Source organism: Dicentrarchus labrax, unplaced genomic scaffold (genome assembly GCF_905237075.1).
Source record: "Dicentrarchus labrax unplaced genomic scaffold, dlabrax2021, whole genome shotgun sequence".
Classification (NCBI taxonomy): Eukaryota; Metazoa; Chordata; class Actinopteri; family Moronidae; genus Dicentrarchus; species Dicentrarchus labrax.
Window position 1 is genome coordinate 23,222,059 of NW_026136706.1, and position 16,832 is coordinate 23,238,890.

A 16,832-nucleotide genomic window follows, 5' to 3' on the forward strand; every position below is an offset into this window, starting at 1 on the left:
TATTTGTTTCTGTCAACACAAGCCTTACAGATTACATGTGGGATTTGAAGACATTTGAAAGACCAGCGTGTTGGATTTAGTGGCATCTAGTGGTGAAGTTTCAGATTGCAACTATCTGAACACCACTGCCGTCTGTATTTGATGACCTGGGAATGAGAACGGGCTGTGAAGTGTGTGGGAGAAACCGCGGGGACTGTGAAACTCGTGAAAACCACAAAAGGTCCTATCTAGAGCCAGTGTTTGGTTTGTCTGTTCTGGGCTACTGTAGAAACATTGTGGTTCAACATGACAGACTCCATGGAAGGAGACCCACAGCGTCTGTAGATAAAAACAACTTATTCTAAGATAACAAAAACATGGAAGCGATTCATATATGCAGGTGATTATAAACTAATGAAAACATACCATTGAATGTTATTTTCATTCTGCCAATAGATCCGCCTCAATGTTACACACTGCACCTTTAAACCTCTGTCTGATGTGTCCTGGATCACCTGCGTAATCAATGGATAAGTCCTCACCATGACACGAGTCAGTAGTTTGTATGGCCAGATTAACTACACACTGCTCCCTCTCTGTGCATTCTGTGGACCCTGGTGTCTCAAAGTTCTCATCAAGTACAGTACACAAAATTTTATTATATTCATCTTTAATTATTTACTCAAGAAACCAACCACCAGTACTCCTGCTGAAATAACACTGCCAACCCCCAGGGTTGTTGAGGGACCTTAAACAAGAAAAAGTAACAACATTAGGAAATAATCCAGGACCTGTCTCAGCTGCTTCAGTGGTGCAAATTACCCAACAAATCTGCCATTAATCAAACAATCAAAACAAACTGACTTGCGGTAAAAATGGGATCTTACACCAAACGATCGAGATGATGGGAGGGCGCCACAACTCTAGAAAAACGTTCATGATTTTATGAACACTGGAAATTTGTCTGCGGTAGTGTAGTTGCTTGAATAGTAGTTTGGTGTAAGACATAACGGCATAAGTCTCATCTCAAAATAGTGTTCCACCAATTTCAGATACAAGCAGTCCTGTCAGCTTCACTTAAATAATAAGTTTAGTCTCAAAACTTCCATAAATAATATGCTTCAGTTCACTTTGTGTGTGTTTAATTTAACCTTTGACTTTTTATTAGTTGTTGATTAGTTGTTAATGTTTGGTTATAGTTACATACTGTAAGTGATTCACAGCAATTTTGTTTTTATGCAAGCATTTGCACTAAGATACTTTATAGACCTTACTTTATAGATAGATCATTTTACATTTCAGGACAAAATATAGTACTTTTTAGAAATGTTATCTCATAAAGAAATAAAGACTGTGTAGAGTTTACACTATTACGCATTTAATGGAATTTTACATTACAGAAGGATAAGCAGTAAACGGTGACACTCTGAAAAGAACATTATTTTATTAAATACTGGTGTATTTTATTACGTTTCCTATACTTCTAAACTATATATAGATATATTATATATACTTTTTCAGTGTGCACTATTTCCAACCATGGCAATCTTTTTGGTCATTTTGATGTGCCTGTCCACCTGTGATCTAGACTAAATAGTCACATTTAATTTTAAAGGGGGGTGGGGTGGTGGCACATGGCTTGTGTGTGTGTGTGTGTGTGTGTGTGTGTGTGTGTGTGTGTGTGTGTGTGTGTGTGTGTGTGTGTGTTGTGTGTGTGTGTGTGTGTGTGTGAGCAACAGCACCTGTTTGGTCTCGCTCGCTCTCTGGAGCCACAAATGGAATGCTGCGCTCCCACTCCTTTTATGGTCAAATTGAGACTCAGCAGGAAGTTCGTGTTACTTTTATTATTGTCCCACCCGTAACCCGTCTATTCCTCATATATTACCAAGCTGTAGCAACATATAAAAAATAGCATACTCCTATCTGTGTTAGCCTGAATATATACTAGGTTAAAGTGATTTTATTTGAACCCTGGACGTATTATCTCCTTATTTTAGACAGACATAGGTTTTTGTTTCTGCCGGAATCGGTCCGTCTTCGGTCCTTCTGTTTCCGCGTCTGAGAGGAGAGCAGTGGTGTGATTTCAGAGGAGACTTTTATCGGTCAAAATGCAGGTTGGTAAAGCTTTATTAGAGTTTTAAACGCTGTAGTTTAACGGTGTTGAATGAGACGACTGGCCATCGGTTGCTGTCGTTGTTGTTGTGTTGAGATAATTTCAGAGCAGAGCTTTGAAACTTAACGAGCCCTGTTAGCTGGGCGTATCAACAGCCTAAACGCTAGCTTCACTGTTAGCTAGCGAAGTGCTTGATCACCCTAAACCTGTGAAAGAGAGAGAGACAGACATGATATTAGCTGGGACTAGTGCTCAAACTGTTCCTTATACATCTTAGTTGGTAGACAGAAATTAAACTGCTGATTTGTGACGGCTTGGACAACGTGAATAATCGAAATAAAATAGCGGTAGTGGGATTGTTCTTGGGCTTTCCCCCCTCGTTATAGTCTGCAGGGCTATGAAACGAAAAGAAGAGCAACCTCATCCTCACATTGAAGTGTTTGAAACCAGTAACTTCTTAACATTGTGACTTATTAGTCAAATGTAGCGTCGTCAAGTACTTTTGTTACCTCGGCAGAACAATAAGTGGTTACAACAATGGCTGGCACAGGAACAAATTCATATACAAACATCACCTGAACTTACTGCTTCTGTCATTTGGTATTTCTCTTTCTTAAATACTGATGTTGCTACTTAGATTTCAGGGTTGAGATGTGTCTTTCCTCTGCTTGCAGAAACTAAAAGAAAGCAGAGTAACGGTACTTTGTGTGTATGTATGCTTTGTTTTCTTCCCAGGACCCAAACGAAGACACAGAGTGGAATGATATCCTGAGGAAGAAAGGCATTCTTCCTCCCAAAGAGGTACCGAAAGATGATGAAGAGGAGGAGGAGCTGGCCCGCCAACAACAGTCTGTTGGTAAGAGACACATTTTGGGATAATTGTTATTTTTTCTAATGTTGATACATGTTTTTGGTTTGGTTTTATTTTGATGATGTGCAAATAATGTTAGTTATGATATTTGATATGTCTTATATCGACCCCATTCAACTGATCATTAAAGGGTCGATCATTTGCAGAAGGTGTAATGAGTCGACGTGACTGTTGTTGTATCTCTGAACAGTTAAAATGTACGAGGACATGACACTGGAAGAACTGGAGGAGAATGAAGATGAGTTCGGTGAAGACGACGAGGCTGCCATTGAGATGTACAGGTAGGAGTCTGGTACACTGAGTAACTCCCAGTCACATGCATTATATTGTTACTCTGTTTTTATTTATTGTTATTAGCCTGCGTTTCAACATAGACTCACATAACCAGACCAAGTTAGCAGGTGTGTTTATGGTTACAGCTGAGTAGATAACCTGTTCCACTGGGAGTCTGAAATATATGTTGATATTGAATATGAATGTTTTACTATTCTAGTCTTGGCCTGATCTCTTAATAGTTTAACACTTATAGATTTTTTTCCTTCATAATCATATGTGCACATTGTACCAGTACTGACCTAGCATGTTGGTTCAGCACATTACGACATTACTGTTAGATTGCTGAATAATCAATAAAGTTATTTTCATCTGTTTTTGAAATATAAATTATGGAAGTTCCTCATTAATCTATAAACCTCTGACAAGCTCTCATAGTGGAATGAAACTTCTGTAATATGAGTCTGATGGAGAGTTGCTCGCTGTGACTGCACACTGATGTGAGATGTGTCTGCCTACAGACAGAAGCGTCTTGCAGAGTGGAAGGCGACTCAGATGAAGAATGTGTTCGGGGAGCTGGGGGAAATCTCTGGGCAGGACTACATCAAGGAGGTCAACAAGGCCGGAGAAGGCATCTGGGTGGTGCTGCACCTCTACAAACAGGGGTAGGTCATCCAACAAAGTGGAGTACTTGAACATGTATAAAACTCTTGAAGGCTTATGTCTAAAAGTGTTTTTGAATGTAATTTCTTGATGCTGCTGTCTGATTTGGGTGAATTGACCCTTTAGACCATTTAATCTCTGTTAAGATCTTCTCTGGGTTGAGAATATTTTGTCCTCTCTTATAAACCCCTTCCAGGTGGACACAGCTGTTAAGCTCATATTAGGCCTTGTTTTGAGTCATGACTTCTTTGGAAATGTAAACAGTTTTTTTTTGTTGCAGCTGTTGAAATATTAGCACGGTCAACTCAATCGAGTCTTCTTTTACACTTACTGGTTAATAGCATTTGTCTTTATTCTTGTGAAAAGCTGTTGTGGGCAAACCTTAATCCGAAATACCTTATGGTAATAACATGAGTGCATATACGGAATATGGAGCATAACTCAAACCCAAATTTATCAATTTTATCAAGCAAAAATGTCAATCTTTCTCTGGTTCCAGCCTCTTAAATGTGAGTATTTGCTGCCTTTCTTTGATTTCTATCATTGTAAATTGAATATCTTGTTTGGGACTGCTGGTTGGACAAAGTAAGCAAGTTGAATACATCACCTTGGGCTGGCGGATAAAATAATTTGAGATACTGATTGATATTGAAAAGGATCATTTGTTGCATCCCTAACTTTCAGCCCGTTACTCAACCCATTAGGACCAACTTTGGTTTTCACCCTGCTGACGCTTTCCAAGTGCAGCACTAACAGATCTGTACGGTGTTCATTTCCTTTCCCAGCCTCCCTCTGTGTAGCCTCATCAACCAGCACCTGAGTATTTTGGCCATGAAGTTCCCTCAGACCAAGTTCCTCAAGTCCATCTCCACCACCTGCATCCCCAACTACCCCGACCGCAACCTGCCCACCATCTTCGTCTATTTTGAGGGAGAGATGAAGGCCCAGTTCATCGGGCCACTGGTCTTTGGTGGCATGAACCTCAAAGTTGAAGGTATGGAGGTGTTTTGCTTACAAAAAAAAAGTGACAGGACTTTGAACACAGACCATCCGAGTGTATCTGAAGTAATGCTGGTTTCACAATAGACTTTTGAGGAATTGTGGAATCCCAGTGTGATTGAAAGAATGCTATGCTATTACAATAATAATAATAATACTAAAAATACAGCTGTTGCAAAATGTATCTGTCAAAAAAATTTAATTTGTATCACACCAGAACTGATTGCGGCCATTTTAGACAATGCTCGTGCTCAGCGGAGAATACGTGGTCTGTTCCTGACAAAAGCCACAGACGGACACAGAAATGGCACATCCAGTCAATTTTCAAAATAAAACACCCTGTACAGACTCCAGATTGTAAAAATGGACAAAAAGGAAACAGTTGAACTACACAGGCTACTTACCCATGGTAGAATGACATTAGTGAAGGAAAATTTATTTTCAGGTGATTATACTGTAATAATGATTCAACTTTAGGGCCATTTTGGACCATTGACAGGACAACTGACAACACATCCTGTACATTTCATCATACTTTATGAGTGAAGTGTTTATTTGTCCATGTCTGTCTCACCCAGAGCTGGAGTGGAGGTTATCAGAGAGCGGAGCAGTGAAGACAGACCTGGAGGAAAACCCCAAGAAGCAAATCGAAGACAAGCTAATGTCATCGATCAGATGTTCGATTCCTACACGAAAGGACAGTGACTCTGAGGACGAGGACTATTAGGGAAAAAATGCCTATCACTCCAAATCATAAAGGCCATGCGGCCGCTACATGAGGAGCACTCATAAGAGGAGCTTAAAGCTCCTGATGATTGTTTGAGCAGGGACAGAGAAGGGACGGCATCCCCTTTCTTTTTACATTTCATATTTTGACCATGTCGGTGGAGTTCTTATACAGGGCTCAATCCTGCTCAAGGCCACTTGGATAGGACACTTGGCTGGAGAGAATCTAACCTGTGACCTTGTTGTCTCCTGTACATCTCTGTGGGGAAAACAGCACAATAATCAATCTTTTGTAATATGAATAAACATCAACAACACCATCACCTGGATATTTACACAAGCATCAAAGACAAAACATTTTTTTATTACTTGTCAAGTATGTCACAAAATGTACAAGTACATTTAAATCTGTTAAATTAAATGTGAGTTCACCTCTTTGCCACAATAATTGGTGCCAGTTTTTGTCCTAGGTTCTCATTGTTTTCTGTCACTGTTGATTATAAAGGATTTTCTTTAGAGTGCTTTGTCTGTATTTTGTGACATCCGTGTCTTGTGTAACAGTGCAACGTGCCAAATTTGTGCTTGGTAACGGTTCACATTAACTCACACCAATTTGACATTTGGAAGCAGGAAGACACATGGCAGCCATGGCAGTGCAGTTCTATTTTTTTGACATCTTTACAATAATTTATTTTCTGTTAACAAAAAGTCACGTTTCTCCATGGAGAGAGTGCGTAGCTCCACCAGCCGGCTGCCTGCTGCTCCTCTTCTGTTGAGCCTGATTTCCTTTTTTGTTTTGTACATTTTCTTCTACAACATCCCCTCCGGCAGACCTCGAATCTTCTGTTTCATTAGGGAGAAAGAGAAAAGTGAGCGTCAGCAGTGGATCGAACCTGAACAGTGATGTCATTTAAGGTTATTTACGCTGTCTCTCCTCATCACTGGCTCACTACTTCTTTGCTCCCTGATAAAGGTTGATGTTTTGTAGGCAGGGGAAGTAGTGAAAGTTCTGTGAGTTTGTTGTCAGTTGCTCCTCACTGATGTTGATGAATTTCCTGCCTAAAGAACCTTCTTCTGAAACACTTCCAATAGGTTGCAAGATATTGATGAAAAGAAAAAAGGTCTACTCAAATTTAGATATATTTTAGACTTTTCTCCAATCTTGACTTTTTTGTTGTTAAAAACAGGATCATTTTGCCTCTTTAATTCTCGAACAGTTTCACAAAGCAGGTATTATTTACATTTACATTATTATTACAGAATTATAATGAACTTGGTTATTGTATTTTCCACGATAATGGTATTTAAAATCATGTCTAGTTCACGTTCCTGCATAAAGACCACATACTTTATGATAGACAAGTTGAATTTGTACCTTTACTACAAAGCACTGAGCTTCACTTTGTTATTGCGGTTTAGAGGAAATAACCCTAACCCTTCTCACAACTTATAGATGTATTTCTTGTGTGACTAAAAAACAAAACAGGACCTCTTTCAACTCCCTATATGTCCTAATTAAAGGAGATGCATATCCTCTTAAAATATATTATTATAACAGCTGACAATTAAATAATAGGTTTTCTATATAATCTTATATTTTCTTACCAAGAGTACCACCTTCTTGTTTCTCATCTGGGAAAGCTTTGGGGAAAGTCGCATCAAAGGATGAACTGAGTGAGACTGGAAGGGGAAAGAGGAGAGTTACCTTAGAGAGTTAACAGGAATCAAAGCAGAGAGAAAGAACTGCTGACCTGTTTGAAATCAAACATAGCTTTAAAAAAAAACCTAAAAATATCTACTTAATGGTGTGTTCAGACCTACAATAGCACTGTGTCAAACACATGCAACAGTCTGCATTGGTATGAGCCTTGTAACAGTTTATAGAAATGAAAACAATGAGATTATAATTCATCAATATGATTATATTTGGTCAAATAAGTTTTTTTGGACTTAAATCTATGTCCCGTAGAGTACTGTAAGTCCAGGGAATCGGATCTGTCAAGGGGGAACTGGCTTCGGTACTTAGTGAAATGTGTCTATAGCAGCGAGTATTGTGAATTGTTGAATACCAAAGCTTTCATCAAATTTCTGCTCAGATTTTATAACCTTATTTAGTTAAATATTTCCTAAATCGTAATTCTTTTTTAATTCTTCTTGTATGCAACATATAACATTTATTCATTCCTTCATTCTTTTGGTTTCTTTTGTAGAAAAGCAAAAAGTCAAAGCAAAAAGTATCCAAAAAATATAGTTTTGGTCTCAGTAGTGAAACACAGATCATTTATTAGTACTGAAGCAGTAGTAGTATTGAAAGTGTTCAAACAATCAATATTCAGCCTGCTAATGAGATTTCAATTCTGAATCACACCGCTTTGCAAAGCCGGAATATTTGGTTATTTTGATGTGATGATTTAGGAGAAGCAGCTATTCACATCAAAGCAACTTCAATTTCAACAGAAGTGGAAATATTTAAATTTTTTACAATGGGTGTCATTTTGTTAATGCTTTTTCAGGAGTTTTGGCCTTGTGCTGCATTGAAGTGTCAACTCTCAGAGTGAACCAACAGCACTCCAATCAACAATGGCCATCTCTGACCAGCTGTCAACACGTGTTTTAACTGATGAAATTTAATGGGGTCGAGGGTAGTTTTCCATTTTCAGAGACTTGATCTCTTCAGTGCACCTACTTTCTGTAAATCAGCCTGATAGCTTCCAGCAGATGTTCGGCTTTTCTGCATCTGTTATTATTAAGTGACATCTAATAACTCAACAAAAACTGACTAGAACACACAACACCACCAGTTGTTTGTTTGTTCCTCTGCTCACCTCGTGCTGTACAGCTCCAACAGAGTTGCGTGCTTTAGAGTAATGAAAGAGAAACTGAAAACAGGAGAATATCAGAGGGTCAGTGAGCTGCTGCTGAACAAATAATATATAATTTTTTTTAAATATTAAAACTGAGGTTGAAACTTACTCTTTTGAAAACATTCTGGACTTGATCCTGTGGGGAGAGACATTTTCAGATTAATAACATGCAAAAGTCATTAGAGCATTGTTACACAGTTATTGTCACATAGAGTACAGTGGAGGGACACAACAGTAAAATCTCATTTTAACCACAACAATAAATCCTTTTTCCAAAAAGCAAATAAGAAGTCAGTTACTGATGACAAGTTGAATCAACTCTGTCATTTCTGAGGCCATAGTTAATAGTAGCGTTGTGTTATATTGTGTGTAGTTTGGTTCATTACCTGCACACTAACTTCTGTCCAAAATGTCCAAAAGAGATTTAAAACTGTCTGGAATACCCAAAAAGACTCATGTTTTTCACATTGATAAGCACACTCTCTTCATTCTTCCCTCTCTCTCCCTTACATGTGTCAGTCTCCTCATTATTCTCCTTTTATCTCTGGAAGCTGATGGTTCTCAGTGCTGAAGTGAGATTTTAAAGATAAAGTTCTGTCAAACTGGGACGTGACATACAGGTCATTAGTTTTAAGTGGCTTCAGTTTTTCAGTCTTGTTCCTGCCTACTTTGCACACAGTCACTGCTCTCTGTGCCAGCATCACTGTACCACTGTCTCCTTTTTCTCACTTGCCTCCAAAATACGAAAAAACATCTTTCCTAACAAACCCTTACTTCTAAAAGATGTGGAATCAGTTCGGTACAACCACAAATATTAAAGAGCCACCCTACCTGCATTAATGTTTTTATTATTGTATATCATTAGCAAATTAATTGCCGTAAATAATCAGTGAGCAGAAAACAGGGCTGATGGGAAATGTGGTACTCACATTTTTGAAACTTGAATGTTACCAGTACCGCTGTCTTGTGTTACAGTTCATTTAAATGGAGAAATGTTAGAAATAGTGTACATTATATATAATCTTATCCACCTACAAATGTTTTTGGTGTTTGCTCTTCACCTACCTCATTCTGGTCTCTCCACAAAACATCACTCAAATCCTCACTTTGGATGCCTCGCACCTGCAGACAAACAGCAAATTCATCAACAGCAAGTCATTAGGAATTGATAATAGACAGTGAATGCATCACATTATCTCAGTCCCATCACTGACCACTGAGTCTTTACAGTCAGTCCTCATTTCTTTTCTCTCCTTCAGCTGCTCCTGGTGCCGAGTATTTGGACTGAATGCACATGCAGATCAGCATCATCTATGGACTCATTATTTGGTCCAACAGTATTTTCTCTTGCATATTGTTCTTTAAACCAACCATACTATAGGTGGTTACAAAGACATTAAACTGCATGGCCAGAAGGAAATAATCAATGATTAGTGAAACTGATTAATTAACATATTAACAGTCCTCTCTTTACTCACAGCCTGAAAAGAAATGAATTGGCACAAACATCACATGTGGAAATGGCACCAAAGAAAGCAGACCTAGACAGTTAGAAAGTCTTCATGATAAAGGAAATATGTATGAATGTAAAATGAAAGATAATTCCCTACCTTTCTTAACTCAATCCCATCTTCCCACTGATCGAAAGGACTGGCATCTGAGTGAAGAATACATGTGAAGACATTTAATACAAACATCACAACAATAAATACATTAGGATATATAGGCCTATGTTTATATATATATAATGAATACATTAGGAGAAATCACTGTAACATTTAATACTATATTAATTCTACAGGACTGTGTTTGTGGTCCACAATAGTGACTTTATTGTACTTTATTGTGTTTTTTTGTGCTATCTGTAATTAGAAAAATCTACAATAACCTCATTAGAACTGATAGTATCTATTTGGTACAATACTAAATGTATTTATGAAGCAGCCTGTTTGTATGAGCAGCTAGGCCAGTAGCTGAAACTATCAGACATAATAAATCACATTTGGATGAAAATGCTGAGACTTTCTGTCGCAAGTGTCAGTAGCTTTACCATTATATTCTTTAAAAATCTTGTTTTGGCCAACCTCTAGTGGTTGAAGTAGTGATGATGACATGTACTCAGTACTTGAGTACATTGTGACATCACTGTTGTTGTTGTTGTGGGTGTGGTTAGTATAACAGAGTGTTAACTTTTAACTAGAAGAGCTCAGTGAAATTATGCTTTTCAGCCAAGTACTAAGTTACAGTGGTGGACAGTAACTAAATACATTTACTTGAGTTGTGTACTTAAGTATAATTATGTATAGGATACTTGACACTCAGTATTTCTGTTTAATACCACTTTATACTTTAATTCTACTGATTGTCTTTTTTGCTCTATTTGATGGCATGAAGTTACTGGTTATTTTGTAGATTCATATTTTATATCCAACCTTAAAAATTCAATGCACCTTAATTTATTAATTACACAACAGTATATGAAATCATTAATATTAAATCCACTTTGATCAACTACTATATGAAAATGCTGTTTACACCTTAATGTATATAATAAAGTTATACAACAATCTGGAAGGAGCCATTTCAAATACTTTTAAATCATTTGCTGCTAACACTTTGGTACCTTTTCTTACAAACTAAAGTACAAGAGGACTTTTACTTGAGTATATTTTACATGTCTGTATAGACTTGTTCCACCACTGTGTTTCTCTAATAAGGCATTCTTAAAAGGTTTATATGTTGACATGGTTATTGAATAATTTATTAATACTTTACTCCAGACCAGTAAGAAGCCACTAATAAGGAGAACTTATAGTATTAAATGGATATCTTCTCCCAGCATAAGGGCACTTCACCCTTCCAATGGACAGCTGGACTATTACCTAAACTGCACAGCATCCAGACTACAACCCATCAGACTTGATGAATGGGAATTGCATCAGTGAGTCCCAGTGAGTTTCTTACTTTCTTCTAATCATATCTTTATGCCAACAATGTTTTTTGTGAATGGCACCTTTCAACCACTGATGTAACTTACACTGCTTTATATTTGTAAAAGGTTCTTCCTTTACAAAGATCCATCAACTCTGCAGTTGTTAGTGTTGATGAATTGTTTTCAGTTCTGACACTCTGCAGCTCATTTCCTGTAGATAAGTGTGTTAAAGAGGTTACTGTATCCCCAAAGACCATGTGCACCAGCCAGTTTTTTACAACCTGGCAACCCAGTTGTTCTCCATACCAATGGCTTATTACAAGTATTAATCAATTATTTAATAACAATTAACCGTAACATTTACATATGAACCATTTATATGTATATGGTTTAGACTGTGGTACCAGTTACTGGTAAAATCCCATTTTAGGATTTTTGTTGAAATGTGATTGGAAAATGAAGGGTTAAGACACAAATTAAATACTCTTTACAACAAAACAATTCCTAGTTCATTGCCATGATTCCTAGCATCCCAGCATACTTTTACTTTTACATATACATTTTAAGATATATATGCAACTTCACAATATAAGAAAAAAAAGAAATCATGATCAGGTTGAATAGTGGCATTTTTACTTTAACTCAACTCAGTCATACTTTATAGTATTTTATTCTCCAGCTATCACTATAAATTACATAGGCTATATAATATCTTTCTAAAGGCTAAGGAGCTGTAATTTTGCACCTTTTGTGTATCCCAGGATAAGTCAACCAAAACGTGTTTTAAGAAAGAGAGACTCCAGGCCAAAAATAAGGAGAGAAAATCCATATCAAATTGGTATTTTTTACCAGGTAAATCCATAGTTTATATAAAACCCCACAATTTCCCGAAAAACAAACAAAAACGTTATTTTAGCATAATAAAGCATCAATCTGAGATATTTTAAAATACCTGTCAATCACTTCACATATGATCACCCACCTGTTGTGCTCCAAGGTCCAAGAAACCAGAATAAACACACAAGAAAAAGTTGTCGCACAGTTGGAGTCATGACTCTGTGTTTCTTCGCTCCTCTTCCTCTCTTAATTCCTCTCCGGTTTACTGGGTTCGGTTCTGTTCGGGTCCCCTCGTCGGTCTCGCTGTCTTCAATAGTTGTGTGGTCTGAACACCGTGCCTCTGCCGGTCCGCAGCACTTTAAAAGCGCACCACAACCTTGCGGGCTGGCAGGCATCCTGCAGAGGTGACCAATCACACCGACCCGGTCATCAACGTGCGTAAATCCAACGCACCCCCCTCTCTCCCATCTCTCTCCCTTTTCTCCTCTTCTACAACTTCCCTCTCTCTCTCTCTCTCTCTCTCTCCTCTCACACACACACACACACACACACGCAGTTTCAGGGAATAACACTGCACTGGGAATACTGTGCTGTTTTGTTGTTGCAGCCTGCGCACTGTGCTGATGTTAGTCTGTCAGTGAAGATCGCATGACGGGAATCTCGCTCAGCTGGAAGGGAAACGATAACCCTGGGGAAAAGCAGCTAATGAACTACATTAAATGTTATAAGGGAGGTCATTTATATAAACTTTGCTGTTATTGTTTTCATGAAAACGATAAGAAGAGAAGAGAAATGAAATAACAACATAGAAAATGTAAAAATATATAAAATGGGGTAAATATCTCTGGATACTGGTAGGAAGATGGTTTAGGTTCATGGTGATAGTCCAGAGTGGGTTAGACTTGTAACAGTAGAATGGTTGAATAAAGAGTTAAGGAAAGATGACCATACAAAGGTACATTATTACTTTCTAGTGGATAATAATAAAAGACTTGAGATGTGTTTTAGGAAGGGAGCTGCTTTTTTGGGTTGTATCTGTAGAGAGTGGGAGAGAAGACAAAGTTCTTTGTTTGTGATGTTATAAGGACGTGTTTCAAGTCTTTTTCTGGCTAATGTTTTACTATAATGGTATTTTTTTTAGTTATGTGCCGATTCGATGCTCAGTAGACTATCATATTGTATGGTATCAGTATCGATGCAATATGATCCATTAGCCTAAACTACTACATAACTGGAGCAGAATATTTGTTTGACAGTTTGCACATGATGTTTTTAGATGGTTGGGTTTCGTTTTTGTTTATTTATTTATTAATATGTGGGCTTTTATTGTTTTTAATTGATAGTGATAGCTGAAGAGTGACAGGAAAGGGCAGAGAGAGAGGGGCTGACACACAGCAAAGGGCCGCATGTCAGAGTCAGACCCTGGTACATGGGATTCCAGCTCTACTACGTGAGCTATCAGAAGCCCTTAGATGGCTAGATTAAGAGCATCCATACAAATGTATTGTTTATGAGCGGGGAAAAGATGGTATCGTATTGGTATTGGCAGATACTCAAGGCTGCGGCATCGGTTTCAGATGTGAAAAACAGTAATCGAACCCCTCGTATTTTGGATGTCTTAGACAGTGGGCTGGGCACTTTGTATATGGATGACACAAACAAACCAGTCAGACATAACTCACTGTGAGAAAGACAGTTAACCACATATGTTGATAGTGACTCAGGCAAAAAGGTTTAATAGGGATAATGTTCAGTCTGCCCTCCATGATCTAAGTGTTTTGTAGTAATGTGCTGAATGATGTCAACAAGAAGATGACATAGGATGTGGCCCCACTGATATGTTTTATGAAAGTATAAAGTTTATAAATTTTAGAGTAAACTCGATCACATCACTCATCTTTTGAATTTTTTGTTATTTTGTGGAAACAAACTTTTGGTTTCCTCGCATAAAGAGATAACCTGTGTGTTGCCACATCATTTTAAAGATAGCAAGATAAGTGTAATACACCCTCCAGTGCTGTATTACACTGCTCCTGTCCTGTCTGCTCCTGTCTGCAAGTTCATAGGAAACTATAAAGACCGCTACGTGACTGTGAAGAGTGTCCATTCCCTGTTCACCAGATGCCCTCAGACTTTTCCACCTGTCCCAGTCACATGACTGCCACATGCACCTGCTCACCTGTTTCCACTTTCCTTCGTCAGAGTCTGTACCTGCCTGCACCCTTTTTTCTGCCCATTTCCTTTCCCATGGACCCTCAGTTAACTCTGTTCGGACTTGCTACCCATGCCAGTGAGGTTTTGTATTTTAATTTTTGTCAATAAATCACCAACTCTCAACGTTGTGTCTGCATTGATTGTCTGCATTTGGGTGCCTCCCTTGTTGCCTTGTACTCACCCGAGCAACATCCCCGCTGCTTTTAGCATCTCAGTGTGAATCTTATCTTCACCTAGCGGTTGGAGACAATGGAAAAACATCCTCACAGTTATTTCTGGCAGACTGATTGGTAAGGCTTCCCTGGAGTGCTCCTGCACCTATATGCTATATTCCTACCAAGTTCAGCAGTTCTCCTCTGGTGTAAACAGCCTGGGCATGACCCTGTTTTCCACTTCATGAGTCATCTGATGGTTTACCAGAACCTCATTGAAGTCACTCTCCATGCCCTTTCTGACCTGCTGATACTTCTCTGCTTTGGGGATTCCTGACCAGAAAGCAGGGTGCAAACAACATGGGAGACAGAGAGATCTTGGCTCTTCTGAATAAGACATGAGCTCCCCTGAAAACATGATTTGTGACATTTGGGGGGGTCTCTAAAATATTGACAAGATGCTACTTTTTCAATGCACTTCTCTTTTTCCGTCATCATCGTCATCAACGGGGAATAGTTCGCCCACTGCCTGAGAGGCCTCTTTATTGAGCTTTAAGTGTTCACAGTCAGTTCTCAGGTTTCACAACACAGTCACTGATGACATCCTGGCCACAACTCTGAGCAGCCGCCTCAGCAATGGAGTTTAATCATCCTATAGAATGAGCCGGACTGATTGAAACATGTTATATGTGGCTTTTGTTGCCTCTTGCCATATTTTCAAGCTTCTAGCATCAACCTGCCCAGGTTCATATATAAATGAGCAATTTGGCTAAATCTGGCACGTTTCCATCACAATGTTGTCAATTAGTGAGCATTGTCCCTGATATATTAGTGAAGAAAGATATCCTACTAATTGTGGGACAAAAAGGTTTCTGCTTCTCCAAGCACAGTCAGACAGGTTGATCCAAAGCCTGATCTAGTGTTGTTTTATTTAACTGATCATCTGTTGTTGTACTCTGATGTGGACGCTGTATTTTGCTCAGGGATTAACTGCTCAGATCAGGTAGACTGGTGAGCTGCATAGAATTTGTAGCCCATTATCAGAGTTTCTGTGTTTTTAATCTATCAAAAAGGCAAAAAAGAAGTAGACACACTATATATGAATTTCCGCTGTAGGATAACACATTTTTAGCCTCTTTTAGCTCATTGTTTTTGTTTTACGGCACATTAACTGTACAGTTGAGTGTCAGTGCTTTCTCACCAACCAGTATGTATGATTTATAATATATCATGTAATATATCACACTGAGCTCCAGACATCCTTAATAAGAATCTGAAATGAGGTCCAATGTCAGCCTGTCAAATTCCTCCTGTTCTTGACGCTTTCTTTTCTTCTATTAAATGGCAAAATCTCTTTCAGCTTAAGGGGTGCATGTTGTTTCATAATGCAAATGTTCACAAGTATAAAAAAAAACCTAACACTTTTTGTCAATAAATGGATTTTAAATCTACATAGGGGAAACAATGTATCTGTAAACTAAAGAGACCTACTCAGCAGACTGATTGAGCCAGCATCACTGTCTTGTGGCATAGATAAAAAAGCAATAAACTCAAATATTGTTGACTCTTGAATCTTACCAGCCTGCAGTGCATTTGAAGATCTGGTAATCACAAGCCATCCTGTGTGATTGGCCTGCACAGAAACAAAGGAAATAGGAATACTTGAGCCAAGCTGAAGAGCCTCTTATTCACTTTCTCATTTTGAACTATGGACATGCTCCATTGCTGGATATGGAATATGAGGCATAGTGACGACCCGATCAGAAAAACAGCTACATTCATTGCTCTTTCAAAAGCCTAATGTTGCAGTTTAATTATCTGTTTTATTTGTTTACATTACCCTCATATGCAATTACACATTTATATGCTTCTACTGTTGTACAAACAAAGTAAACAGACTGTGCCAGATGGTTTGAAGACTGAAACTGTTTAGAACAGGGTCGGCACTTTCAAAAGATACTGACCATTTATCACGTTCAAACCTTCAACCTATCAGATCGGCACAAAGTTTTGTACAGACATCCATGGTTCCCAAGATTTTGGTGATCTGACCCTGTCTTTTTCCTCAACCATGATGTTGACATTTGTGGTTTTGTGTGAAATGTCTCCATAACTGTAACATGGATTGCCATCACATTTGTTACAGATTAGTCTCCACAACAGGTATTGGTTTGATTCAAAATACATCTACAAGGATAATCTCTTCGGA

General features: G+C 38.3%; 2 protein-coding genes across 2 annotated transcripts; one reads left to right on the forward strand and one right to left on the reverse strand.

Annotated features, from left to right (window-relative positions):
* Positions 1–1,939: 1,939 nt before the first annotated feature.
* Positions 1,940–6,142, forward strand: pdcl3 (phosducin-like 3). Its single transcript, XM_051404414.1, has 6 exons — positions 1,940–2,093; positions 2,828–2,948; positions 3,154–3,244; positions 3,758–3,901; positions 4,685–4,893; positions 5,477–6,142. Exons 1-6 carry the CDS (start codon positions 2,088–2,090, stop codon positions 5,623–5,625), a joined length of 720 nt encoding a protein of 239 aa, XP_051260374.1. The 5' UTR covers positions 1,940–2,087; the 3' UTR covers positions 5,626–6,142.
* On the reverse strand, positions 5,968–12,777 carry nms (neuromedin S). Its single transcript, XM_051404415.1, has 7 exons — positions 12,403–12,777; positions 10,099–10,145; positions 9,554–9,610; positions 8,598–8,624; positions 8,450–8,503; positions 7,230–7,304; positions 5,968–6,467 (listed from the first exon to the last, which is right to left on the reverse strand). The coding sequence occupies exons 1-7, from the start codon at positions 12,650–12,652 to the stop codon at positions 6,435–6,437; spliced, it is 543 nt and encodes a 180-aa protein (XP_051260375.1). The 5' UTR covers positions 12,653–12,777; the 3' UTR covers positions 5,968–6,434.
* Positions 12,778–16,832: the final 4,055 nt, after the last annotated feature.

What these genes read in the sequence shown, in the direction of transcription:
- pdcl3 (XM_051404414.1), top strand. An exon ending in CCGCCAACAACAGTCTGTTG is followed by an intron (nt 2,949 to 3,153) that starts GTAAGAGACACA and finishes ATCTCTGAACAG; the next exon opens with TTAAAATGTACGAGGACATG. An exon ending in GCTGCCATTGAGATGTACAG is followed by an intron (nt 3,245 to 3,757) that starts GTAGGAGTCTGG and finishes GTCTGCCTACAG; the next exon opens with ACAGAAGCGTCTTGCAGAGT.
- nms (XM_051404415.1), bottom strand. Translation starts at nt 12,652, where the DNA reads ATGCCTGCCAGCCCGCAAGGTTGTGGTGCGCTTTTAAAGTGCTGCGGA. An exon ending in TGGACCTTGGAGCACAACAG is followed by an intron (nt 10,146 to 12,402) that starts GTGGGTGATCAT and finishes TTCTTCACTCAG; the next exon opens with ATGCCAGTCCTTTCGATCAG. An exon ending in TTGGAGCTGTACAGCACGAG is followed by an intron (nt 7,305 to 8,449) that starts GTGAGCAGAGGA and finishes TTCCCCTTCCAG; the next exon opens with TCTCACTCAGTTCATCCTTT.